At 42.4% G+C, this 27,370-nt stretch overlaps 1 protein-coding gene across 2 annotated transcripts in view; it reads right to left on the minus strand.

Annotated features, from left to right (window-relative positions):
• Window positions 1-27,370, minus strand: part of ANTXR1 (ANTXR cell adhesion molecule 1) — a 251,881-nt gene that overhangs the window by 116,798 nt on the left and 107,713 nt on the right. The window contains exons 11-13 of one of the 2 annotated variants that reach the window (XM_061155148.1): window positions 21,605-21,674; window positions 19,796-19,874; window positions 13,084-13,122 (exon numbers count right to left, since the gene is read on the minus strand). In XM_061155148.1, the coding sequence (XP_061011131.1) occupies window positions 13,099-13,122; window positions 19,796-19,874; window positions 21,605-21,674 (173 nt within the window). In that variant the 3' untranslated portion in view covers window positions 13,084-13,098. Of the gene's footprint in view, window positions 1-13,083; window positions 13,123-19,795; window positions 19,875-21,604; window positions 21,675-27,370 lie in introns of those variants that run through there. The other variant, XM_061155147.1, reaches the window with a different exon arrangement.

The raw sequence follows: 27,370 nt of genomic DNA on the forward strand, positions 1-27,370 counted from the left end.
GCCAGCAAATTTGGAAAACTCCGCAGTGGCCATAGGACTGGAAAAGGTCAGTTTTCATTACAATTCCAAAGAAAGGCAATGCCAAAGAATGCTCAAATTACCGCACAATTGCACTCATCTCACACGCTAGTAAAGTAATGCTCAAAATTCTCCAAGCCAGGCTTCAGCAATACATGAACTGTGAACTTCCAGATGTTCACGCTGGTTTTAGAAAAGGCAGAGGAACCAGAGATCAAATTGCCAACATCTGCTGGATCATTGAAAAAGCAAGAGAGTTCCAGAAAAACATCTATTTCTGCTTTATTGACTACGCCAAAGCCTTCGACTGTGTGGATCACAATAAACTGTGGAAAATTCTGAAAAAGATGGGCATACCAGACCACCTGACCTGTCTCTTGAGAAACCTGTATGCAGGTCAGGAAGCAACAGTTAGAACTGGACATGGAACAACAGACTGGTTCCAAATAGGAAAAGGAGTACATCAAGGCTGTATATTGTCACCCTGCTTATTTAACTTCTATGCAGAGTACATCATGAGAAACGCTGGGCTGGAAGAAGCATAAGCTGGAATCAAGATATTGCCAGGAGAAATATCAATAACCTCAGCTATGCAGATGACACCTTTATGGTAGAAAGTGAAGAGGAACTAAAAAGCCTCTTGATGAAAGTGAAAGAAGGGAGTGAAAAAGTTGGCTTAAAGCTTAACATTCAGAAAACTAAGATCATGGCATCTGGTCCCATCACTTCATGGCAAATAGATGGGGAAACAGTGGAAACAGTATCAGACTTTAACTTTTTGGGCTCCAAAATCACTGCAGATGGTGATCGCAGCCATGAAATTAAAAGACGCTTACTCCTTGGAAGGAAAGTTATGACCAACCTAGATAGCAAATTAAAAAGCAGAGACATTATTTTGCCAACAAAGGTCCGTCTGGTCAAGGCTATGGTTTTTCCAGTGGTCATGTATGGATGTGAGAGTTGGACTGTGAAGAAAGCTGAGCGCTGAAATATTGATGCTTTTGACCTATGGTGTTGGAGAAGAGTCTTGAGAGTCCCTTAGACTGCAAGGAGATCCAACCAGTCCATCCTAAAGGAGATCAGTCCTGAGTGTTCACTGGAAGGACTGATGCTGAAGCTGAAACTCCAGTAGTTTGGCCACCTCATGTGAAGAGTTGACTCATTGCAAAAGACCCTGATGCTGGGAGGGATTGGGGGCAGGAGGAGAAGGGGACGACAGAGGATGAGATGGTTGGATGGCATCATCGACTCGATGGACATGGGTTTGAGTAAACTCCGGGAGTTGGTGATGGACAGGGAGGCCTGGCGAGCTGCGATTCATGGGGTCGCAAAGAGTCGGACATGACTGAACAACTGAACTGAACTGAACTGATGATGATGTCTTCCTATTTCCTCGACTGGGGATATTCAAATACTGTGCCTTCAGAGTCATGCTAGTTTCATAGCAGGAGTGCAGAAGGTAGCTGAAATTTTGAGTCTTGTTAAGGATACGGCTTTCCAAGGTAAATATTTTGAAGAAGCATTAATAATATGGATGTGTCAATTCTAGTTTGCTATACATCTTATTACTTTTTGCCTTATACAAATAACACCAAAAGGCCTTAGAGAAACCACCATTATAATGCAACAAGAAGGGGAAGATTAATGCCACACTCCTACAAACTCAAGCTTTGAAGTCCTTATCATGGAAGGACAATCTGTGTCAAGATTTTCCAGCATCATCTTGATCTTCACTAGCAATGGTGAGGGTGATAATAAGTAGATGCTGGATTCATTCAGCACTTTCCTTTCCATAAAATTCATAGAGCTTGCTAGTCAGAACCAGTTTTTAGACAACAATGCAGACAACATATAGCTCATAAGTACTCAGAATGCCTTAATTCCTGTCAGTAGGCTATTGAAATAGGATTACAGAAAAAGTAATGTTCAACTACTCAAAGTGGAAGAGAAAGACTAATTTCTCATTTCCACTTTTTGTTCCATTAGCTACAGAGACTTGTCTGTTTGCCTTTAATGTAATTATTTATTTAATGTTAATGCATATGCTCAGTTGGTCTTAGTGATCATACTTCATATGTTAGTCAGCATCATTATTATCTATTGTCAATAAGTTTATCTTCACTATACAGTTAGCTATTGCTTTAGACTATGGACTTGGAAAGGTAGAAGCCATGTTTATGATTTGGGGCCATTGTCGAGAGACAGATGCTTACTACTGGTGATCACGATGATCTAGTCCTTAAGACAATATCTCTAAATTGCATAATAGGGCTTCCTGGGTGGCTCAGTGGTAAAGAATCTGCCTGGAATGCAGGAGATGTGGGTTCGATTCCTGGGTTGAGAAGATCCCCTGGAGAAGGAAATTGCAACCCACTCCATTATTCTTGCCTGGAAAATCCCAGGGACAGAGGATCCTGAGGGGTTACAGTCCATGGGGGTCACAAAGAGTTGGACATGACTGAGTGACAAAATAACAACAAAACTGCAAATAGTATCAGGAGACCAACAGATCATTTTCTATTGAATAGTTACCATATGTTCAGCAGTAGGACACATAGAAAGATGAACAAAGTCAGCCTACAATCTTGGAAGATGCTATCACCATCCATTGAGAAAGTCAGGACTGACTCACAGAGCTTGCTCAAAGAGCAGCACACAGTATGTGCAGTTAATCTCTAAATGATGCTATAACCCACAGTGCTTGAGCTCAGAGCAGGGGGAGTTCAGCAGGCTCGCTGAGATCAGTGAGGCAACCTGCGGCAGGTCCAGGCAGCACTCGGCAGGCCCTGTAACCATGGTGAAATCTGGGTAGGTGGAGAGGAGGAGAGAGCAGTCCAGAAGAAAAGTGAAATTTTATCAAAGGCATTGAGTAAGGATGGACATTATTTAGAGTGAGGAAATATGAGATACAAATATGAAATCATCATCAAACATTTCTTTTTTTAATCTGTGAGGGATCAAAAATTTGCATTCACAAATTTTAAGGCCAGCAGCTAAAGGCCAGCTGAGGTTGCCATGTCAGACTCTACTGTGAAGAGTATTTGTTAGATATCTACTTTCATGGGTTTGCACATTTTACATACAGTCTCAAAAGCCTTGAGCTACCTTTTCTAAGTTGATGGATTTGGGCAATGCAGATAAAACAAAAGTGCCTTAGCTGCACCTTTTTTCATTTTCTTGGCCTGCAATTGAAACAGTTTTCCTGATGTTAGACAGTATATAGAGGGAACTCAGAAATATTTTAGATGTCACTTATTCAAGTGCTTTTTAATTTTTTAAGTAAATGAAACAAAATATTAAGCCCACTGCTTTGGATACTGGATAAACTAACATCTGTTCTAGGAACCATCGTTACAGCAAAGGAATGCTAGCTATATATTGTTTGTGGCACAGACCCTTCTTCTGGGGAGCTAAAAATTAAATTACTGACCTTTGAATTTCCTTGGTGCCCTAATGAATAGGTGAGAAGCTGGTTGATTTGCAAAAGGAAGGGTGCTCATGTACCCTGGTGGGACTTTGTCATTCTGTGGGGAGCAGAAGAAAGAGTCTGTTTGCTCTTTGGGGGTGCAGACAATGTAAATCACAACATCCTGGTCAGAAGATTATATGTAAAGACCCTATGGCAATTTGTGATTTGGTGCATTGTGACTGTAAACTCCCAGCCAGGACAATGTAGCCTGGGCCTGGCTGCTGTCTCCTCCAGTTCTGGGATAGCCTAGTCCACTGGTTTTTTGCCAATTTTGGACTATTTAAAGAGTTGGCATTATTTTAGTGTTGGCAGACAGAAAATGCTCAAAGGCTTTCTCTGTGATTTGGTCGTATTTCCTCAACTATGAATCTGTCCTCCCTCTCTTCCTGCCCTACTCTCTCCACCCCTCTTTTCTCTCTCTCTCCACAAACACACACTTTTTGGATCCTCTTTAAATTGTGCACTTCTTCCTACAATTGTGCCTCTCCCAACTGCATTTGCTAATTCAGAATGCTCAACCTAAAAGACTCAATCTTTTGGAATAGCCCCAATGACCCAAGAGCACGCGTAAATGCACACACTGGACATTCACTAAAGCTTGTGTACTTAAGGAATATACTTTCTCTCAGGTTCCTATTCAGAGACTGGGGATTCTTATTTTATATTCAAAGAAGCTTGGTTGTTTGATATCTGAGCACCCGGAAGCTTCTGTCAAATCAGAAAAGGGGGCAGGGAGGGGATCTAAAATAGAAGACCAGGAAGTGAGAGGCTAGAAAAAGCAGAACCATAAACTTCAAAAGAAAAGTGATCAGAAGACCTCCCGAGGGGCAAACAGCCACAGAAATCAAGGGTTTCATAGTAACATGGAAAATTTTAGTTCCCGATAAGAATGGCGAAGAGTAAGGGATTTCCCTGACAGTCCAGTGGTTAAGACTTTGCCTTCCAATGCAGGGGGTATGGGTTCAATCCCTGGTTGGGGAGCTAAGATTCTGCACACCTCTTGGCCAATCGCAGCGGAAAAACCAAAACATAAAACAGAAGCAATATATTGTAGCAAATTCAATAAAGACTTTAAAAATGGTCCATACTAAAAAAAAAAAAAAAAAGAACTTGAGAAAGAGTGGCGGAGAATAAAATGTAAACACTATACAACACTTTATAACATTCACTTTGTGTACAAAGGCTTCCATAGGAAGAAAGACCTCGAAGGGAGAGAGGGATGAGCTCAACTGGCGTATGTTTTCTTTGTTCCCTCAGTAAATGATCTCAGTCCAGCACAGCCTGAACCTGTGACAGAAGGGAGTTTGTGTGTCCCCCACCCAGAACTGGGGGCTTCCCTGGTGGCTCAGATGGTAAAGAATCTGCCTGCAATGCAGGAGAACTGGGTTAGACCCCTGGGTCAGGACAATCCCCTGGAGAAGGGAATGGCTACCTACTCCAGTATTCCTGCCTGGAGAATTCCATGGACAGAGGAGCCTGGCGAGCTATAGTCCATGGGATTGCAGAGTCAGACCTGACTGAGCGACTAACACTTTTCCCTCAGAACTGACCGATGAGAACACAGTTCTTTGAATACATATTTGTTCTTTTACTTCCCTTCCCCACAACTCTGGGAGAAGACAATGGCAACCCACTCCAGTACTCTTGCCTGGGAAATCCCACGGATGGAGGAGCCTGGCGGGCTGCAGTCCATGGGGTCGCGAGGAGTCAGACATGACTGAGCGACTTCACTTTCACGTTCCACTTTCATGCACTGGAGAAGGCAATGGCAACCCACTCCAGTGTTCTTGCCTGGAGAATCCCAGGGACGGGGGAGCCTGGTGGGCTGCCATCTATGGGGTCGCACAGAGTCGGACACAACTGAAGCGACTTAGCAGCAGCAGCCACAACTCTGTTTTCTCCCTGTCTTGTTTTCTATTCTCTTACTTTATTGCTTTTGTTCTATTTTTGGAGGGGCTTACTCCATTGTTCCTCTGTAATGGTTTGAGTTCAAAGCTTGGCTAATTAACTTATACCTTTCTTCTTTTCTCACATAGATATTTAAGGATACACATTTCCATCTAAGAGTCACTTTAGCTGTATTCCACAAGTTTTGGTATGAGGAATCTTTATAATCGACTACTTTATTTTCTAATTTCCATTATGATTTTAATTTGACTTATAAAAGATTTAAATGACTTATTTGAAACTGCAAGCACATGAGATTTTCCTATACACAGTAAGCCCTGCAGCAGCACTATGAAGACGTCGTGGATTTGGCTGTAAGGTGGTTGGCGATCAGCTCCTTCCCTCTGCCTGGCCCCCACTCTCCAGAGGAGAAAGGATAGAGTTCTCATTTCCACTGTTGGTAGGGGTGAGTGGGGGAGAAGGAGTGAAAAATAAGTTTTGTTCAGCATATGTTTCATCATCTTTACTTTGGATATAGCACAGACTGCTGGGAAACATTTTAATGAACTTAAGATGCATCCATTGTAGGATGACTCATTATTTTATGAGCCATTAGGGAAAAACACTATGAGATTATGATACATTAATCTCTGAAATTTTCCAATTTCAGAGATGTCTTTCTTAAAACTTATGGAATAATGGTATTTTTCATTAATCTTTTAACTGTATAGCCCTCATTTAATGCACCCTCCAAATTTTGGACCCTACTTGGAACATTTTGCTGTAGCATTATTTTGTGTCCACTAGATCATGTTTAATTGCATGATTTATATAATTTTTCTGGTATTTATTCTTTTTGCAAAGAAATAGAGGAAAACAATAGAATTGGAAAAACTAGAGATCTCTTCAAGAAAATTAGAGATACCAAGGGAATATTTCATGCAAAGATGGGCACAATAAAGGACAGAAATGGTATGGACCTAACAGAAGCAGAAGATATTAAGAAGAGGGGGCAAGAATACACATAAGAACTGTACAAAATACATCCTCATGATCGAGATAAGCACAATGGTGTGATCACTCACCTAGAGCCAGACATCCTGGAATGCAAAGTCAAGTGGGCCTTAGGAAGCATCACTATGAAAAAGCTAGTGGAGGTGATGGAATTCCAGTTGAGCTATTTCAAATCCTAAAAGATGATGCTGTGAAAATGCTTCACTCAACATGCCAGCAAATTTGGAAAACTCAGCAGTGGCCAGAGGACTGGAAAAGGTCAGTGTTCATTCCAATCCCAAAGAAGGGCAATGCCAAAGAAAGTTCAAACTACTGCACAGTGGCACTCATCTCCCACGCTAGCAAAGTAATGCTCAAAATTCTCCAAGCTAGGCTTCAACAGTACATGAACTGTGAACTTCCAGATGCTCAAGCTGGATTTAGAAAAGGCAGAGGAACCAGAGATCAAATTGTCAACATCCGTTGGATCATAGGAAAAGCAAGATAATTCAAGAAAAACATCTACATTAAAGCCTTTGACTTTGTAGATCATAACAAACTATGGAAAATTCTTCAAGAGATGGGAATACCAGACTACCTTACCTGCCTCCTGAGAAATCTGTACACAGGTCAAGAAGCAACAGTTAGAACCGGACATGGAACAACAGACTGATTCCAAGTTGGGAAAGGAGTACGTCAAGGCTGTATATTGTCACCCTGCTTATTTAACTTATATGCAGAGTACATCATGAGAAACACTAGGCGAGATGAAGCACAAGCTGGAATCAAGATTGCCGAGAGAAATATCAATAACCTCAGATACGCAGATGATACCATCCTTATGGCAGAAAGTGAAGAGGAACTGAAGAGCCTCTTGATGAAAGTGAAAGAGGAGAGTGAAAAAGCTGGCTTAAAATTTAACATTCAAAAAATGAAGATCATGGCATCGGGTCCCATCCCTTCATGGTAAATAGATGGGGAAACAATGGAAGCAGTGTCAGACTTTATTTTCTTGGGCTCCAAAATCACTGCAGATGGTGATTGCAGCCATGAAATTGAAAGATGCTTGCTCCTTGGAAGAAAAGCTATGACCAACCTAGACAGCATAATAAAAAGCAGAGCCATTACTTTACTGACAAAGGTCCATCTAGTCAAAGCTATGGTTTTTCCAGTAGTCACGTATGGATGTGAGAGCTGGGCCATAGAGAAAGCTGAGCGCCCAAGAGTTGATGCTTCTCAACTGTGGTGTTAGAGAAGATGACTAGAAGGAGATCTAATCAGTCAATCCTAAAGGAAATCAGTCCTGAATATTCACTGGAAGGATTGATGCTGAAGCTGAAACTCCAACACTTTGGCTACGTGATGTGAAAAACTGACTCATTGGAAAAGACCCTGATGCTGGGAAAGCTTGAAGGCAGGAGGAGAAGGGGAGAACAGAGGATGAGATGGTTGGATGGGATCATCAACATGATGGACATGAGTTTGAGCAAGCTCTGGGAGTTGGTAATGGACAGGGAGGCCTGGCATGCTGCAGACCGTGGGGTCACAAAGAGTTGGAGCGACTGAACTGAACTGAACTGATTCCTTTGGCTGTTTGATCTATTAATTACTAAGAGAATTGTTTTAAAATGTCCTCTTGTGATGGTGGATTTATCAATTTCTTTTTGTAATCTTGTCAGCTTTTGCCTCATATATGTTGAGGATATATCATGAAGTACAGGCTAGAATTATACTTCCTAGGTTAACAGTTCCTTTTAACATTATGTAATGGTCCTCTTTTTATCAATAAAGATTTTTAGCTAAAAAGTTTAACTTTAATATAGCTATGTTAACTTTATTTTGGTATTCCCTTGACATAATTTTTCTCATACTTTTATTTTTAACCTTTGTGCTCTTTTATTTTGTTGAATGCATGCTTTATTATAAATAAAATATAGCAGAATATATTTTAAACACAATATATCAGTCTGTGTTTTTTAACTGCTGGCTTTGGTCCTTTATATATTTATCTTGGTTATGGATTAGTATTTGGACTTTTTATTTCTAAAAATAAATATCACCATCTTGTTATGTGCTTATCTGAATTTCCTCAAGTATAGATTCAGAAAAATCCTTTTTTTTTTCTCATTTACTCTCAAAACAAGGAAATTTCAAACTTAGAGCAAACATTCTTTAAAATGCCTTGAGATAAAAATACTGAAAGTCAATTCCTCAAACATCCAAGAAAAATAAATCAGCACAATCCTTCAAAACATATTTGAAAAGATTCTTATATATACAAGGGTTATCAAAATAGAGATGCCGCCAAACTATTTTTATTTCAGTTCATAAACAACGTCTGACATCTGAGTTTGGCATTCTGATATTACTGTGGTCTTTCAGCCTTTCTAATGACAGTACAAGAAACCATAGCTCATCTTGTTAAAATAAAAAAAGACCTTGAATTATATATGTCTCTACTAAGGCTAATTAATAAATAGATGAGACTGATTTCTGACTAGTGTATTAATCATCTGTAAATAAGATGATGCATTTGAAGTTATTTGAAAACAAATTTTTCTTGTGAGGAGCTTTAAGCTCACTTTGGTTTGAAATATAATCTCACTTGTATCAGGTGGAGGTTGGCTAGTTTGAACCACATTAAGAGAAACTATCTCCAGTGTCACCAACAAAAGGCTCTTATTTATTTTCAAAATATAAAAGCCAAACTCATTTGTTGCACCATATAGGACTGATAACATTTGCCTTACTCTTTCACTAGATCACTTTTAGTTCTAGAATTTCAGACTTTCAGCACTGGAAGAAGTCTGAAAGTTTTTCTAGTCCCAATTGCCTATCTGATGCATGAATGGCCTTTACATAATTCTGCCAATTTATCAAGTTGCCTGGACTTGAATATAACCACAATGGGGAGTTGACTCCCACCTGTACGGAGCACCCAATCAGAAAGACTTTACAAAACTGAACCACAACTATCCATCAACCTATTCTACTCCACTTTTTATAACCTCATGGACTGTAGCCTGCCAGGCTCCTCTGTCCATGGGATTTTCCAGGCAAGAATACTGCATGGGTTACCATTCCCTTCTCCAAGGGATCCTCTTGACTCAAGAATCGAACCCAGGTCTCCCGCAATGTAGGCAGATTCTTTATCATCTGAACCACCAGGGAAGCCCCATTCTACTCCTTAGATATACACAATAAAAGCAGATATACCTCAGGAGAGCCCAGCCCTTGAAATATTGAAAATGTCTATCAAGTCTTTCTTCATATCTTTGGTCTCAATTCTATAGATTATTCTATATGATTTATCATACTTGGTAATCTTTTTTCACATATTCTGTTTTTTGAGGTTCTCCTTTGCAGTGTCCTTACTATTTAATATGATACTTGAAAGGTGTTCCTTCAGCAAGTTGAAAGGTTCTATTGCTTCCTTAGGCTCAGATACCATTCTTCTGTTAATTCAACCAGAAGTCAGAGACTGTCGCCATGCTGATTCTTAGAGAACCTATAACATCAGCCTAAGGAAGCTAACATTGGGTATCTATTGTGTACTAGGACCACTGCCAGTTGTTTAAGGACTGGGATTTTAGTCACACTGATCTGATCCCAAAGTTCATGATGGTTCCCACTTTTCTTCCCCAACTAAGTCTTTCCTTTGTACTTTGCTAAGCCACATCTTTCACAGGACATATCACCTATAATTACAGCAATAAGAAAGTAAAAGCCATCCTTTTTCAGGGGCTGATTATGAGACGCTAATGAATCACTAGTAGCCCTAGGGCTGTGGATTGGTCCTTCTTGGAACAAAGTTTCTTTCACCTCAGATAATGGAACAGTAAACTGGAGCCTGTTCCTTTCCAAATGACCAAATTATAAATCAGGGACATCCAGATAAATAATATTTTGCTAATAGACTTGGAATAAACAAATGCTGAATTAATCTTCCAAAAATATTGCCTTGTTCTTCCTTTGAATGGCTTCCCATTACCCAGACTCCATCTTCTGTCATTCAAACCCTCTGCAAAGTCAGTCTCCTATTTCCCCTCCAGCCCTGACACCCCTTATTCTTCCAGGATAGGAAGTCTTCACCCTCTGTGAAGACATGGGGGCTAAATGGATAAGGAGAAAGGTGGACATGGGAGTGAACTATACAGGCAGTGGAATGATGTCAGGGTGAAGAACCTATAGGAAAAATTGGGGTGTGGGGCTTGGTCCTGCCCTTCTCCACTGATTGATTGGAAGGGACTTGTCTTCTTCATGAGTCTTTTCCTATAATTGAGAAATACAATTGGGGAGAAATAAAAATTGGGGAGGGTCTTGTTGGGAAAAAGACACTCTGAGTTGAGTACATCATGAGCTGTCTATATGTTACTCTTGAATTTCTAGAATTTGTCCAGCTCCCTTTTGCAGGAAGACATGGATGCCTTCTTAAGTAACTGAGAAGTTAGGGTTAGGGTTAGAACTTGGTAACCCACTAGGACCATTAAGTGGACTCTCCCCAGAGTGTGCAGTGCTTGTGTCAATTTACTTATCCACAGGCCTGGGTGGAGGCTCATGAGTCTTTGGAATAGAAAAAGAATTTCTGGATACCCTGTGGTATTTGCCTTTTGCACCCCCAAATATAATATTTACCTTTTATAACACCAAATATAGTATTTACTTGTTGGAGTATGTATTCTGCCTTGATAACTAGTTTGTATGCTTCTGGAGGGCAAAGACAGGCTACGCGCTTCTCTGAGAGCCTAACACTTGGACCACAGTACTCTTTCATACGTGCCGGTCCCAGTCTTTGGCTTTGTTCACCATCAGCAACTGCTTCTCTAAACTACTTTCCTTAATGAAGAGGCCCACATACTTATAGCTGCTGGTCTGAATTAGCTACTTCAAAGATAGCTACCTATTTTGATGAATGGACTGTTTTGTTTACCTTGGAAAAGAAATAGGAGAAAAAAGACTTCTCTGATTTCTACTTTTTCTGAAGAGTGAGCATTAGTTTTTTATTATGTTGGAAGGCCAGATTGCCACTCAGCACAAGGTTCTGGATTCATTCCCTACCAGGCTGGTGAAATTCAAGAAATTTTGGCAAGGGCAGTCATGCCAACTGTCTGTTTACCTAGATAGTTATACAACTACAAAGCTGGGCTGGATTTTTATTTTCCTAAGTTATTTCAAAGCAATTAGTCACAGAATTGAACCGACTTACAAAATGAACCCAGGAAGTTGCTTAGAATAGAACTCTGCAGACAAGGTTGGAAGATGGCCCCTGACCTTCATCTGAAGCCTCTCTTTGCTGCAGGCACTGGAGCATTCTTCTATGGGTTCCAGCACACTGTCTTCTGAGCTAGCCCTAACCAAGGCTGCCTGTGCAACCTCAGCCTACACTGGCAGCATCCAGATTATATTTAAGTTACCATCACCTTGGTTTCTGGTGAAAGTGAAAGTTGCTCAGTTGTGTCTGACCCTTTGTGACTCCATGGACTATACAGTCCATGGAATTCTCCAGGCCAGAATACTGGAGTGGGTAGCCTATCCCTTCTCCATGGGATCCTCCCAACTCAGGGATTTAACCCAGGTCTCCCGCATAGGAGTTAGATTCTTTACCAGCGGAGCCACAAGGGCCCTTGGTTTCTGGTATTCCAAGACAAACTCAGGCCATGCCAGTTTTCCTACGACACTGCTTTCCTCTAGATTCTTTTTTTTGAAGATGAAAAATGTTTATTTCCTAAATGAGGAGATATTGGAATTCAACATCAAAACAGCATTCTGTATTATACTTAAAGTAAATACTAGAGAAAAACTCCAACTAAGGAAGGCTTCTCCAATCGGTCCCAGTTGTTTCATCTCTATCTTCTCTCCTAACATCCCATCCCAACTAACCACAGCCACATGGGCCTCAAACATACTTTCACCCAGGTCATACCCTGAGCAAATTTATCATCTTTCCTGTGAATCAATCCTTCTTTGACTCCCCAGACACTCCACTTTATGGTATCACTGGGCATTGTTCATTTCTCAATTAAAGCACTTATGTCAAATTGCAAATCTTTGCAGTACTTGTCTGTTTCCCATGCATTATCTCTGTGTTCCTTGGACTTAGCAAATGTAGTTACTTAGATTCTGTATCAGTCACGATGGTTTTGTCTGCTTTGTGCTGTAGATCCTCATATGCCAGAGCCTGCTCTGAATCTTGATCTTGATAGCACACACACAAAATTTTTTCTCACTCTTTTTCTGGGAAAAATGCCATTAGTTTGGGAACAGAGCAGTTTCAATTCATGAAAATCTGAAGAATAAAATCATTTAAAAACCCTTGGGCAACAAATTGGTACTATGTTCATCCATATAGAAGTCAAATGTACTCCAAACCCCAGTGAGTAGTGGCTATCTCAGGGCACGCTGGACGATCCAGGCTGTCAGAAGATTCTGAGCTTGCAGCTCTCATCTATATGAAATGGTACCTTCTCTGATAAAATGCTTCCAGACATGCTGGGTGTGATAGCGTATTTTAAATTTTAATACTAGAAGTTTTCTATGTGGTAATGACTCATCAAATTTAGTTAATACTTGTTTTGACTCATTCTTCTACATAGTCTATATAGTTCCCTTATGTAACACCATGATCCATTTACTGAGAAAACTTTTCTTTTCAAAAATAGTGAACATTAACAGATACACACCACTATGTATAAAATAGATAAACAACAAGATTTACTGTATAGCACAGGGTACTATATTCCGTATCTTGCAGCAACCTATAATGGAAAAGAATTTGAAAAATTATATATATATATATATGAAACTGAATCACTCTGCTGCACAATATTATAAATCAACTATACAAAAAATATTGAGGAAACTGCAGCTTAACCCAGTTTGACTTATCACCAGATCTAATTTACTGGTGCCGCTTTCCCTCTTTATTATGCAGGCAACATCTTCAGTCTTTCCCAGGCTGTTCCTAAAGGAACAGGCTTATCATGGACTCAGAGGGAAGCATACTTCTTAATCAGGGAAAATAGCCTGTTTATAAATAATGAACAGCAAATCTTTTAATGAGATAGTCCATTAGACTTTTACTCGGTAAGGAAAGAGAATGTCAACGAACTAACACACAGCTGTCACTTTTTAAACTTTATAATAAGACAGACACTGAGACAGGCTCAGATTAACTTGCCCAAGATCATCATAGGAAATGGAAGGGCTAGAACCTGAAATTAGGATTTTTGACTCAATATTATTCTTAATTCTTCCATTCTGCTCTAATCTTAGAGCATTCGTTCTGGTTTTGATGCCTTAGGGTTAAGTCTGTTGCATTTTTATTTTAATTCAAAAATTTTCTCTCAGTAGGGACTTGACATGGGTCCTCTCAGATTTACTCAGCCTTGTCACTGTGGGGCTTCCCTGGTGGCTCAGTGGGTAAAGGACCAGCCTGCAATGCAGGAGACACAGGAGATGTAGGTTTGATCCCTGGAGCAGGAAGATCCCTTGGAGGAGGAGGGCATGGCAACCTATCCCAGTATTCTTGCCTGGAAAATTCCATGGACAGAGGAGCCTGGTGGGCTGTAGTCCATGGGGTTGCAAAGAGTCAGACATGACTGAGTGACTGAGCATGCTCACATGCACACCACTGTAGCCAGGCTATTGTTCGGATAAATTAGGAGCAAAGACAGGCTGTCCGCTGAGTTAGTGTTGATTTTAGACTTTTATGTCTAACTTTAGGTCTCCCCTTCAAAGACTGTGATTCTCCAACCTGGAAACCAACACTAATCAAATCCTAGTAATTAATAGGGAAAAGCATCAGCTGGGCCTCACTGTTGATCACCAGGTGATCAGGGGTGTGGCGTGCACATCCTTGGAAAGTAGTTGGCAACCTGAGGGATGGACCTCAATTAGAAGGCACCAGATATTGATACAAATAAGAAGAAGAAAAAAAAAAGTTATGTTTCCTGGGAGGGACCATGAACAAACTATGCTCATGGTTGTATCTAGTTCTGCTCAGATTGGTTTCACTTCAGCAGAAGGCCACTTCCCACTTCTCACCTGTTATTATCATTTTTCAAACCACCACTTGGGTTTTGTCTCCTTCATGAAGCCCTCATGACTCTTTGTGGAGTCACACCTTCTTCTCTACTCTGAAATCCTACAGCATTTATACACCTGGCTCCCATGACCTTGTTCTTTATTACATACTCTTTTATGAATTTGTTGGACTCACTTCTCAAAATGGATTTTATGTTCCTTAAGGACAGTGACTTGTAAAACATAAATGGAGCACCGGAGACACAAGAAGAATGTGAGAAATACTTGTTGGACGATTCTCTGATTTTTGTACACTTCAGGTGGAAAATTACACAATTTTAAGGTTATTTACATAAAAGAAGACAATCTTTCATAAAAAGTTCTGGTAAGGTCCTAAATTTGCTTGAGTTGTTATCAAAATGACAAATTGCTTTTTGCTATTTCCCTTAGAGCAGTACATTTTGTTGATTTTTCTCAACCTATTTCTAGAATTGGAGAAAAAAAGGAGGAGGTCAGTGAAGACTCTTAGAGATGGGATGTATTCAAATATGCTGGGAAGAGAGAGCTTTGGATGTTTGACCATTTTCTATAGTCATGGAGCTCAACAAAGTTTACCATTTGTATAGGAATCTTTTAGTTCTTGGATGGAAAAATGTCTTTCCTGTAAAACTTCATGGAATTTCTGCTCTTGGCAGAGGCAACAGTTATTCATTGCAGATCTTGAAAACTTGTGACACAGTTGTCCAAATGGGCACCAAATAAAGCGAGAAAAGAACAGGTTCAACTACATATTTTAAAATTATTTTTGGTTCCAGGGGATGGACTGGGCAGGCTGCAGCTGGCACTGACAAGACTAACCCTTTACTCAGACCCAGGGGATCATGTTTGATCTAAAAACCTTGTCCTCCAAACCAGCTGCCCAAGAAACAAAGGCAAGTCCAACACCTTACTTCATATTATGGAGGACCACCCACTCCACTTGCATCTCTATTTGTCCAGTGATGACTTTAGTCTTTTTAATTTGAGCTTCTACAGGACCTGTTGGGGACTGGGGTTGAATATTTCACTATAAATCTTCTTCTCTGGATGATTTTGGCCAACTTGTCTGTCCCCTTACAATCATTTGGGTTTGATCAAGTGACAAACATACTCTCATAGGGCTACATGTTGTGTTGAAAGAGTTATTTTGTTACATTGGGACTCTGAAGTGAGGAGCAACTCCTTGGGAAGAAATCTCCAATTAGGTCCAACATTTTGACTAAGCTTCCACTATAATAACAACTAACATTTATCAAGCACTTACTACCGGCCAGCACTGCTTGCCAAGCACTTTACATATCATTTCATTTAATACTCACAATACTGCTAAGAGATGTAAATTATTATTATTCTAATTTTACAGATTAGGAAGTTGAGTTACCTAGGGGCTAAATAACTCAGTCAAGGCCACAGGACTAGTGGATAAAAAAAACATCTGATTCCTCCTCTGCCTCATATCCTCTCTGGCTTTAGCCTTCTTCCTGTCAACCGAGGGCTACTCCTTGGCCAAAGCCCTCTGGACCATTCTTTTTTTTAACAATTATTTACTTAAGCATAGTTAAATTACAATGTTGTGTTAGTTTCTGGTGTATAGCACAGTGATTCAGTTATATTTATATATGAGTATATACACTCTTTTTCATATTCTTTCCATTATGGTTTATTACAGGATATGGAATTTAGTTCCCTGTGCTATACAGTAGGACCTTGTTATATATCTATTAAATATATAGTATTTATTAAATATATAGTATTTTGTATCTGCTAATCCCAAACTCCTAATTTATCTCTTGCCCACTCCTTTCCCCCTTTGGGAACCATAAATTTGTTTTCTATGTCTGTGAGTCTATTTTGTAAGAAGTTTATTTGTATCATATTTTAGATTCCACATATAAGTGATAGCATATGGTATTTTGTTTTTCTCCACTTACTTCACTTAGTATGACAATCTTCACCTAGTACAATAATAGGTGCATCCTTGTTGCTGCCAATGGCATTATTTTACTCTTTTTCACGGCTGATTAATATTCCATTGTATATATGTATTACATCTTATTTATTTATTCATCTGTCAATGGACATTTAGGCTGCTTCCATGTCCTGGCTATTGCAAAACAGTATTGCTATTAACATTGCAATGCATATTTCCTTTGAATTAGATATATGCTCAGGAGTGGGATTGATGGATCCTATGGCAACTCTATTTTTAGTTTTTTTATGGAGCCTCCATACTGTTCTCCACAGTGGCTGCACCTTGGGGCCATTCTTGATTCCTCTCTTCTCAAGCCTTATGTCTAATGATTTGGGAAATATGCTAGCTTTGCCTTCAGAACATATCTGACTATGATCTCTTCTCTCATCACCATTGTTCCCACCTGAGTCAAGCTGCCATCATCACTTGTGCCTGAAATATTGCCATAACCCTCCTGAACAGTCAAGGTCCTTCTATCCTTTGTCTTCCTATTGGCCATTCCAGCAGCCAGAGTGAACTTTCAAATGCAAGCCAGGTTGCGTTGCACCTCTGCAAAAGCTGAAGTTCTTTCCAGACCCTCCACTCTCCATCCCATAACCTCACTGCCTACTGCTTGCCTCACTCCTCTTGTGACTAATCACCAGCCCTCTTTCTTCCTTGAACATACCAGCTGACCCTGGTGATGGGCTCTGAGCAGTGGGGCTCACTGTTTGGAAAGTTCTCCCTCACAGCTAACTTCAAAGTCTCTATTCAAATGCCACTTCTTTTGTACTCACTCACTCAAGCAGTACCAAATTCCCTTCTTGGTTCTATTTTTTACTTTATTTTATTTTTCGTGGTATGGGTTGTGTGATCTTAGTTCCTCCACCAGGGATTGAACCCAGGCCCATAGCAGTGAAAGCATGGAGTCCTAACCTCTGGATCATCATGCAATTCCCTTGGCTTTTTTTTTTTTTTTTTTTTTTACAGCTTATATCACTTCTTAACATAGTGTGTGATTCATTTGTTATGTCTATTGTTCACTGTCTGCTTTCTCTCCCCACATCCCCATGAGATAAGAGATTTTTGTCCTTTGTGTCCTTTGATGTATCTTGAGCACCCAGGGCAGTGCCTACCTGGCACACTGTGCATGATCAGTGAATATTTGTTGAATAAATGAGTGAATGGACCCGGATCTAAAATCTTAGGGTCCTTATAACTTTGTCATAGACATGCAGCCTTCTCAAGTGAAAGGCGAATAATGCAGATGTTATGAGGTGATGCTGATCAAGGGTCAGTCAAACAGAAAACTTGATGACTTGCACTCAGATGAAGGAGATGGGAAATGCAACGTAGGCTGGAGTGAGTCAGGATGATATTAGAGTTGTCTGGGAGTTCTTTTCCTTTTGGGTTATGTCAGTGAGGACACCCTCTCTTCTTGGCTTAGCGGCCCAGGGCTTGAGTTTGTCATCCTGCCCCTGCCACCCCACAGGCTTGTCCCGAGATACTTCCCCTTCCCACCTCCCTGCCCTCGCAGACTCAGGACACGGCTATTTCTCTGGTCCAGTCAGACATAATGAGAAATACAGGCCCAAACTGTTGGGTCATTCCAAAGCAGGGAGGAACCTGGAATGGCGTTGTTAGATTTGGGGTATTTTAATCATTTCCTGCAGGTTGGCAGTTTCCAACAGGGTCAGTTTCTGAAAGAATCAGGCAGGGCATGCTTGGAGACATGTCACTGCTCCCGCATCCAGCTTTCAGATTTGGTCTCCAGATTTAAGGTTCCACTGAGGCGTGCCTGAGACACAGACATTGCTCAGGGGTGATATGTCTCTGTGATGACGCTAGGCTCTTACTTTGGTCAAGTGAAACTTTTCCATTGTCTGTACCCACTGCATTGGTTTACCCAGCTTTCAGGAAAGCTGACTGGCTCCTAACATATGATGCAACATATGTGTGTGGGGGGAAAGGAGGAGGAGGGACACCTGGGGAAGCTGGGTGCACTGTCCCTTGTGAGGCCTGGCTTCCTGCTCCTCCAGGAAACAATTCATGTTTATCTTGTCCAGCTCCAGGGCCTGTCTGCTCTCCCTCCCTCATCCACCTGGATAGTGTTTAGGACACAAACCCCAGTCACTGAGGGGTTCTAATGACATGCCCTCCAAAGGCCAGCTGGGAAGTGACTAAGGTACCTGTCTAAGCTGGCCAACAGGTCAAAAAATGCTAGTCTCTAGAGTGATCTTCCCAGGTGGCGCTAGTGGTAAAGAATTCTCCAATTTTGCCTGCCAAAGCAGGAGACCTAAGAGGCACAGGTTCAGTCCCTGGCTTGGGAAGATCCCCTGGAGGAGGGCATGGCAACCCACTCCAGTATTCTTTCCTGGAGAATCCCCAAGGATAGAGAAACCTGGTGGGCCACAGTCCAAAGGGTCACAAAGAGTCAGGCACAACTGAAGTGACTTAGCATGCAGAGCAATCCCATGGGAAAAGTGCATTTGGTAGAACAGAAACTGAATATTCAACAAAGATCCTTTTGGAAATGTTCATATCAGGAGCTGAGGTCTGTATATGAGCTAACAAAGCCCTGACTGCCCTCTGACGGGCTGAGCTCCAAGACACTGACAGTGGGAGCAACCTCATAAACCCAGGGGTTCCCAGCCATAGTTGCACAAGAGAACTCCCAAGGGGGCCCTGAACCCACCAAAGCTGGGGCCCGCTGCACAGACTTTGTCCCAATTGGTCAGGGAATCCATATTTTTTAAAAGCTTTCCAGGTGATCTCATGCGTAGCCAGAGATGAATACTCCTTCCATGAAGGACCCAGAGATGGGGCATCGGAGGAGCTGGCAGAGGATATAGTCTGCCCTCTGCCTCACTACCCCTATGGGCCAAGGTCCCTTCCTCTTCTCTCTCATTTCATGAATTTTCCATTTTCTCCTGGATTATTTTCACAATCATATTAACAAGTGGCAACTTCTCCAATTCTAAATAAAAGCGTCTCTTTTTACTCCATCTCTTCCTTCAGCTACTGCACCACCCACCTCCCCCCTGCTTCCTTTTAGAGGAAAAACTCCCTAAGATGGGTTTTCTGTATATACTACGCCATTTATTTCTGTGCATTTTCTCCTAAACCCAGTCCATCCAGGCATCCCTACTCCACACTGCACAGGCCCTGGCCCCATCGTACCATCTGGTCATGCCAGTGTGGCCAGGTCTCACTTTTAGTAACAGAAGCGGGGAACCAGGGAGGCACAGGCATTCCTGATACACTCTCGACATGTGTTCAGCCCCTGAGGTGGCCAAAGGCTGGCCTTGCAGTGCCAGAGTCAAAGCTCAGTTAACAGAACGCAGAACTGGAAAAAACTCGCCAGGGAGATGAGGATGACAATGAAGTTCTCGGTCAAGGGAAAGGCAGGGACTTACGCAGTGTGTGGTGGTGATGATGACAGAACTGGAGATGAAGGAGAGGCCGTCGTTCATGCTGACCTGAAGTGCGGCTTTCCTGCAATGACACGGGGACCAGGGATGCTCAGCACAGCGTGCCGACACACAGGGCCCCTGGGGGCTCCGTTCTAAACCACCCTCTGAGCTGGCTCCTTTGTAAAACTCGGAGGATGCTCTCCAAGGGCTGATCCATCTCTAACACCCTAGAGAGATGTCAGGATACACCCGGCTGGTGCAGCAAGGCAGTGTATCCAGCCTTTCTCACATCATGGCAAATAGCATTGAATGGACAGAGGCTGCTCCCGTTTAATTTACTTGCCACATTGTAGTAGGTAGGAAGAGGTAGTCTTAACAAATGGTCCAAATCAGCAGGGGATGAGCTGGTTAAGCTAGAAACTCTACAGTTGTTGTCTGGACTCTCAGTGATGAGATTCTGATGGTGATGGTTTTGTTACCACCCAGCCAACACAGAAAGGTACAGCAGTACATGAGCTAACCTGCCTTCTATTTTCTCCCATCTAGAAGATGCTTGTTGAAACACAAGCTTGCCTTAAGCAGCATGGACACAGGGCTAGTTTGTGGAATCAGTGGCATCATGAGCTGATGTCAGGCAACTAGATTTGGAGGCTTTGTAATTTGAACAAATGATTGAAAGCAGAATTCAGATGAACAAGTTTAGCATTTTTGCTTAAAGCCACCATTCTGTCTTCATTCTGTTAGAGATGTGTTTACAGAGAGGTTAGTTTGTGTTCCCTCACCAACACTACTTGTCTGTTTCCCTGCATATTCCTTTTCTTGCTCAGGATGCTAATTCTCCTCCTTCTCTTGACTATTTTGATCTCATCTCACTAGCACTTTATGATAAGAGCATCACTGTGAGATTTTCTCCATAAATTAGTTCAGAGAGGCTTGGGCAGTGTGGATGAATACGTGATGCTCTGGAGAGACACGGAGGAACACTGAACATGGCCTCTGAGGGTCTGACTGTTGGAGACACGGAGGAACATTGAACATGGCCTCTGAGGGTCTGACCGTGGGAGACACGGAGGAACACTGAACATGGCCTCTGAGGGTCTGACCGTGGGAGACACGGAGGAACATTGAACATGGCCTCTGAGGGTCTGACCGTGGGGTCCTGAATCAGCTGTGGATCACTTATCCTTGCTGAGCTTCTTTTCCAAATTTCCTTATCTCTAAGAAAGGAGATAATTATCTAGAAGGGCAATTATGATGACAGGATGAGGTTATGAGTATAACAGTGCTTTGGGTAGCCTGAGAACTTTCTAGAAATGTAGTTGTGATGAAGCCAGACAGACCTTGTTTTGAACTCATACTCTTCCACTCACGACGTGACCTCGACAAGCTACTTAAATTCACTCTGCTACAGACTGCACATCTGTAAAATTGAGATGGTTCATTGGGCTTCCCTGATGGCTCAGAGGGTAAGGAATCTACTTGCAATGCAGGAGATCCGGGTTTGACCCCTGTTTTGGGAAGATCCCATGGAGAAGGGAATGGCAACCCACTCCAGTACTCTTGTCTGGAGAATCCCATGGACAGAGGAGCCTGGCAGGCTATAGTGGATCTTAGTAGAATAAAGGTCCCCTCTGTAAAACACTGATGCTAGTGCCTGGTTCTCTACACTCATACCACCATCATCATTATCTGGAGGAGTCTAGAGAAAGGTTCCATGACAGTGAAGAGAGACTCTTCTCCTTTTGTCCACCCCCGCCCCCCACCTCCTCTCACCTCCCTGGCTGTGGGGTTTAGTTGCTGGTGGAAACTTACATGCCAACTTCCTTTAAGATAGGTGCTGGACACAGCAAATAAGTGTCTTCCACAGTGAAGGGCTTCTCATCTGTAAAAAGGAAGTCACTGGATTAAGAGGAGTGAGGCAAGTTGATAATTTCATATTTGGTGCCTCCTGCAGACCATCAACCAAGTCCTAGGAGACACTAGAAAATCCATGATGTTTTGAAATATAAACTTGTCTTGAGTTGTAAAATCCATTAGAGTGAATGCAAGCTCTTCTGCCTGAATACTTTCTAACCTGTATATGCAGTTGAGCCTCAGTGAGCACGCAGAGAGTGAGCTCTTACCACAGACCAGGCATAACTGAGGGGAAATGAGAAGGTATCAGACTGATCCTTGGGAGCTTCAAGTCTAGGCCTAGTTTGAGACAGGAGTCATATTCATGGGAAAATTTTGTTGATTCAACATTGTTTATTGAAAAAACAGCCAAGACAGGGAATCCACCTAAGTGTTTATCTACAGATGAATGGATAAATAAATTAGGGCATATGTGTATAGAATGGAGTGTTATTCAGCCATACAAGTGGAAACCTTGCCATTTGTGACAACATGGATAGACTTTGAGGGCATTACACTAAGTAAAATGTCAGACAATAAGAGACAAATACTGTATAATCTCACTCATATGTGGAATATAAAAAGAAAAGAAAAAAAAAAACAACACCACAACTCACAGATTCAGAGAACAGATTGGTTGTTACCAGGGGCAGGGGTAGGTGGGGTGGGTGAAATGAGTATGGTGGTCAAAAGATACAAATTTCCAGGTATAAGATAAATAAGTAATGAGGATGCAATGTACGGCATGATTTGAAAGTTTACAAGATTTGTAAATCTGAAAAGTTCTTATCCTAAGGAAAAAATTATAACTATGTGTGGTGATGGATGTTAACTAGATTTATTGTGGTGATCATTTCAGAATATATAAAAATATTGAACCATTATGTTGTACACCTGAGACTAATAAATATCAATTATATCTCAATTAAAAAAAAATTTGCTGACAGATACAAGAAGTAGCTAAGCCAAAATATCATTTGGCTTCAGAAGACAGAGAGCAGCTCCCTCTAGGTGGGTGACATGATGAGGTCACAGGGAACATAACAGCAGCTGAGTTTCGGGGGAGAGAGGGGAAGATGCATTTCTGGTGGGAAAAATGGCAAACAGCAAAGGCAGAGCAAACAAAAGGGATGCTCCAGGGTAGGACATAAGGAGGACTTGAAAAGATCAGTATAGGAAAATGTTTGGTCCAAGTTCTTTGAGTTAGACTGAGGGATTTGGACCTAAGCCTATTTGGCTATGAAAAGAACTTTGGAGGTTTTTGGAGAAAAACTTGAAGTGATGATTTTGGAAGTTTTAGCAAATGTAGTTATGAAAGATGGATTCAAGCGGGGGGTGGAATCTGGAGCTGAGGGATTTCTTTTTCTTATCCTAATGGATGTCCAGGGAAATACTTAAGCAGCTTTAATCTGGAACTCCTTAAAAACTTCATCGCTTCTCAGATTCTGGGGCCAGAAGCAGGGCTGAGAAGTTACTATACTCAGCATATGGTAGTCATTCTTTCATGACTCAACATTTACTGGGTGCATTCTTTGTTCAAAAGATTGTAGTAGGAACTGTAGGTGATATGAAGATGAATAAATATGCCCTTTAATCAAGTTGTGAATACAAATGCCTAGAAGACAGAAAGGAATCCATGTGTAATGGAAGGATGCTATGCTGCTGTTGCATTTGATAGGAAATTGATATCTCTAATGACATTTAAATGTAATTGACACTAAACACTTGCCTAAGTGGAGATTAGGAAGCTTTGTGCCCTGCATAATAGGACTTAAGGACCAGACCCACATGAGATAGGAGCTGGAGGACACATCTGAGTTCTAAGCACTGTGTCTCCATGGAAGGAGGAAAAAGAGATGGCCAATTACAGTTTCCCCTGATGTCTAGGGAGACCATCAAGTGGTGAAAAGGTAGGGAGATTATTCCAAGTCATTCGTTCCACAAATATTTATTCAAGACCTACTATGAACTAGAAACACAGGCTTTTAGAAGAGAAACCTGGTCTCTGCTTTCATGGATTTTATAGAAGTTGCAGGGGAGATAGTTATTAAACACATTCAATTTTTTGAAGCAGTAAAAATATTACATTTATTTAATCTTAGTCTTCAGTACAAGATTTTTTAATTGAAGGAGAGAGGATTTACAATACTATATTATTTTCCAGTGTATAATATGGTGATTCAATATTTTTATAGATTATACTTCATTTAAAGTTATTACAAAATAATGGCTAAATTTTCTTGTGCTGTAAAACATATCCTTGTTGCTTATTTAAACACATTTATTTATTAAAAATATACTCTCTTGAATGTCTACCATGTGCCAAGCATTAGTCTAGGTCTGGAATGGAACACAGTAGACAAAGCCTCTCACTTCTTTTTTTAATGGCCAGTGTTTTAGTTATCTATTGGAATTAGGGATGTGGGTAAGATTTATGCCCTGGGGACATCAGATATTGAACTTGCTAATAATAAGTGGCATTTATTTCCTGTTATTCCTTGGGTCTGTAGCCTAAGGAGAAGGGATAATTAGCTGAACAAAACGCAGGCACTCTTATGCCTTCCAGACAGAGGTCACCTACTAAATCAAAACTTCAGTTAGAGTTTTAATGAGTAACCCTGCTTGAGGGAGGGCTTCACACAGGAAATAAAATGAACACTGGATTTCGCTAGTGAACAGGAGTTCTGGAGGAGGAGAAATCATGAGGAAAGTACAACAAAGCACAAAAAATGCTGTTATTACACATACTACTATTTAATTAAACTGTGTTCAGTACAAAGAAGGAGAATCAGGGGGGCAGACTTTTGTCTGGAAGGTCAGGAAACATTTCCTTGAGGAAAGGCTCTGTGACCTGAGGCCAGGTGGAGAGGAAATGGGGTGGGAAAGAGGTGGACCTGCACAGATTCTGGGGCAAGAAGGAGTCCAGGCCTTCAGGAGCTAGGAGAAAGCTGACAAGGCTGTTGGATTTCAGTGAGACAGTGGATAAAATATGAGGCTAGAAAAGGCAGCGGGGCCAGATGATCAAGCCCTTGTAGATCATGGTGGGTTCAGGGGACTTTTCTTAAGTGTAACAGGAAGATACTGGAGTTTCCCCTCATTTAGAATGAATGCTGGCAGATTGGGCTTCCAGGGTGGCTCAGTGGTAAAGAATCTGCCTGCCAATGCAGAAGATGCAGGAGATGCAAGTTCAATCCCTGGGTCGGGAAGCTACCCTGAAGCAGGAAAAAGATTTCCACTCCAATATTCTTGCCTGGAAAATGCCATGGACAGAGAAGCCTGGTGGGCTATAGTCCATGGGGTCACAAATAGTCAGACGGGACTGAGCACACAGCCCGCAGGCACTGGCAGATTATGGAATATTGTCAGAATAGTGAGTGTGTTGAGAACAATTAAAAGCTATGAGGACAGAGGCAGATCACACAGGGCTTGAACTGGGCATTATCTTCAAGATGCTTTTCTGTCCATGATGGTGACGATGACAGTGAGACCTGGGGCATGCTGTGTGCTCTAAGTGCATCACACACATCACATAACCCAGGGAAGGCTATTATTCCCGTCACCTTATTTTTTAAATTATTTTTGGCTGCAGGGGATTCTGGTTGCTGTGTGCAGGCTTTCTCTATTCGCCACGAGTGGGTTATACTCCCTAGTTGCGGTGCTCCGGCTTCTTATGGTGGTGTCTCTTGTTGCAGAGTCCGGGCTCTAGAGCCCGCAGGCTTCACTAGCTTTGGCCCATGGGCTTAGCTGCCCATGCCAGGTGGGATCTTAGTTGCTGGACCAAGGATTGAACCTGTGTCCCCTGCACCGGCAGGAGGATTCTTAACCACGGGGACACCGAGGAAGTCCCTATTCCCTTCCTGTAAAGGTGAGGAACAGACAAAGATGGAGACACTTGCCAAGTGTTACACAAGAGGGCTTGCATCAGCCCGTGGGCAGTCTGGCCTCCACCTCTGGATAAAAGCCAGGCTTGATATCCCCTCACTATGACCTTGGGAACCAAGGCAAGGCAGGACTCACTGGGCTCATTTTCCAGATGCAAAATGGAGGCTCAGAGAGGCTGTAGTAAACCATGATCTCACAGCAAGTCAGAGGCAAAGCCAGGACTAGAACTGGATTCCCGGGTCCACACCAAGGGCCTCTCCGTTCCAGGAAAAGCTCGTATTAGAGGAAAAACAAAGCCTGCGAGAGTCGTGGCCAGTGACAACCTATACTTACTTGCTCTGGCTGCTGCACATGCTCTAGTAATACTTGGGAGTGCGGGTTCCTGCCCACGGAGCCACCAGCCCGCCACAGCGCGGCCACAGGAGGCCTCGTGACTCCCGGCTGCATTCTGCGCGGGGAGCGGAAGGGGGCGCAGTACGCCCACACGCCCGGGCCCAGGCCCCCGCCCAGGCTCCCACCCCGCGCTCTCCCGGCAGCTCCTCTCCTCCCTCCCAGCCGGAAAGGCGGGAGAGTTGGAGGTTGTCTCCGCTAGCCTTGGTTGGTTAGCCTTGTTCCAGCGGACTCGTTTCTCACTTTCCCCCTCCTTTCATTTTCTTTTCCTGCCGGGGAGACCAGCTATTTCAGGAGCAGAGCAGAGGAGACCCTCGCCGCTGAGAAGCCCCAGGAGACGTGGCTGAAGGCCGTGGCACGGCCTCCCACCAGTTCATCGGAGTCCCAGGCTGTGGGCCTGCTCTGGGGAGCTGGCATTTTCGGCTCGGAGAGAGATTGTTTGGTTTGGAGCCTGGTTTCACTTTACCACAAAAATGAGTGATTTTTTTTTCTTTTTTTCTTTCTCTCTAAACAAAGGAGGGCCATTTGGTTTCCATAACTCTGATGATCATCTGACTCCTTCCTGGAACGTCCACTTGGGAAGCAGGGCCCAAAGCCTTCCTCCTCAGGCTGAGCCACGTTTGGCTCAGGGGCCATGCCAACCTCAGGGCCACCTCTGCCAGAACCAGTGGTGTGGTGATGTTTACGGGGCAACATCCACTTTGGAGGACGGTGGAGGGCCCTGGTCCTGTGGCCACTGGCGGCCATTCACTGCTTGTTAGTACCAGGTGGGCGGGGGAGATGGAGCCAGGAGCTGGGAGGAAATTAGTGAGGGGAGGGGGTTGAAACCAGGCCTTAAGGGAATTTTTAGATGATTTATAAATATAAATGTCCTTGCTTTTTACCTAAGATGGTTCTGAATTCAGTGCATACCCATGACATAGGTGAATTCAAAGCATCTGTCTTAGAACAGTCTGATAATCAAACTGAAATTTGACTTAAATCAGGATCTGGGGATCAATGAGCATCCTTACACCAAACCATCAGACACCCAGGCTTGAGATCTGAGCAGCTCTGGAGATGAGTACAGGGGTCACAGTGCCCGGCAGACTCCAGAGTCAAACAGATGCAGGTTCAAATCCCAGGTCCTGTGACTAGTGTGTGACTGAGGACAAGTTCCTTATCTGTGAACAGTAATGATGACATCATTGCACTAGGTTGTGTGGGGAGTACAAGAGTGCATGGAAGTACATTACTTAGCACTCAAGGAACATTTAGTAAATGTTCAGTTCAGTTCAGTTCAGTCGCTCAGTAGTGTCCGACTCTTTGCGACCCCATGAACCGCAGCACGCCAGGCCTCCCTGTCCATCACCAACTCCCGGAGTCCACCCAAACCCATGTCCATTGAGTCGGTGATGCCATCCAACCATCTCA

The sequence above is a fragment of the Dama dama genome, chromosome 11, assembly GCF_033118175.1.
Source record: "Dama dama isolate Ldn47 chromosome 11, ASM3311817v1, whole genome shotgun sequence".
Lineage (NCBI taxonomy): Eukaryota > Metazoa > Chordata > Mammalia > Artiodactyla > Cervidae > Dama > Dama dama.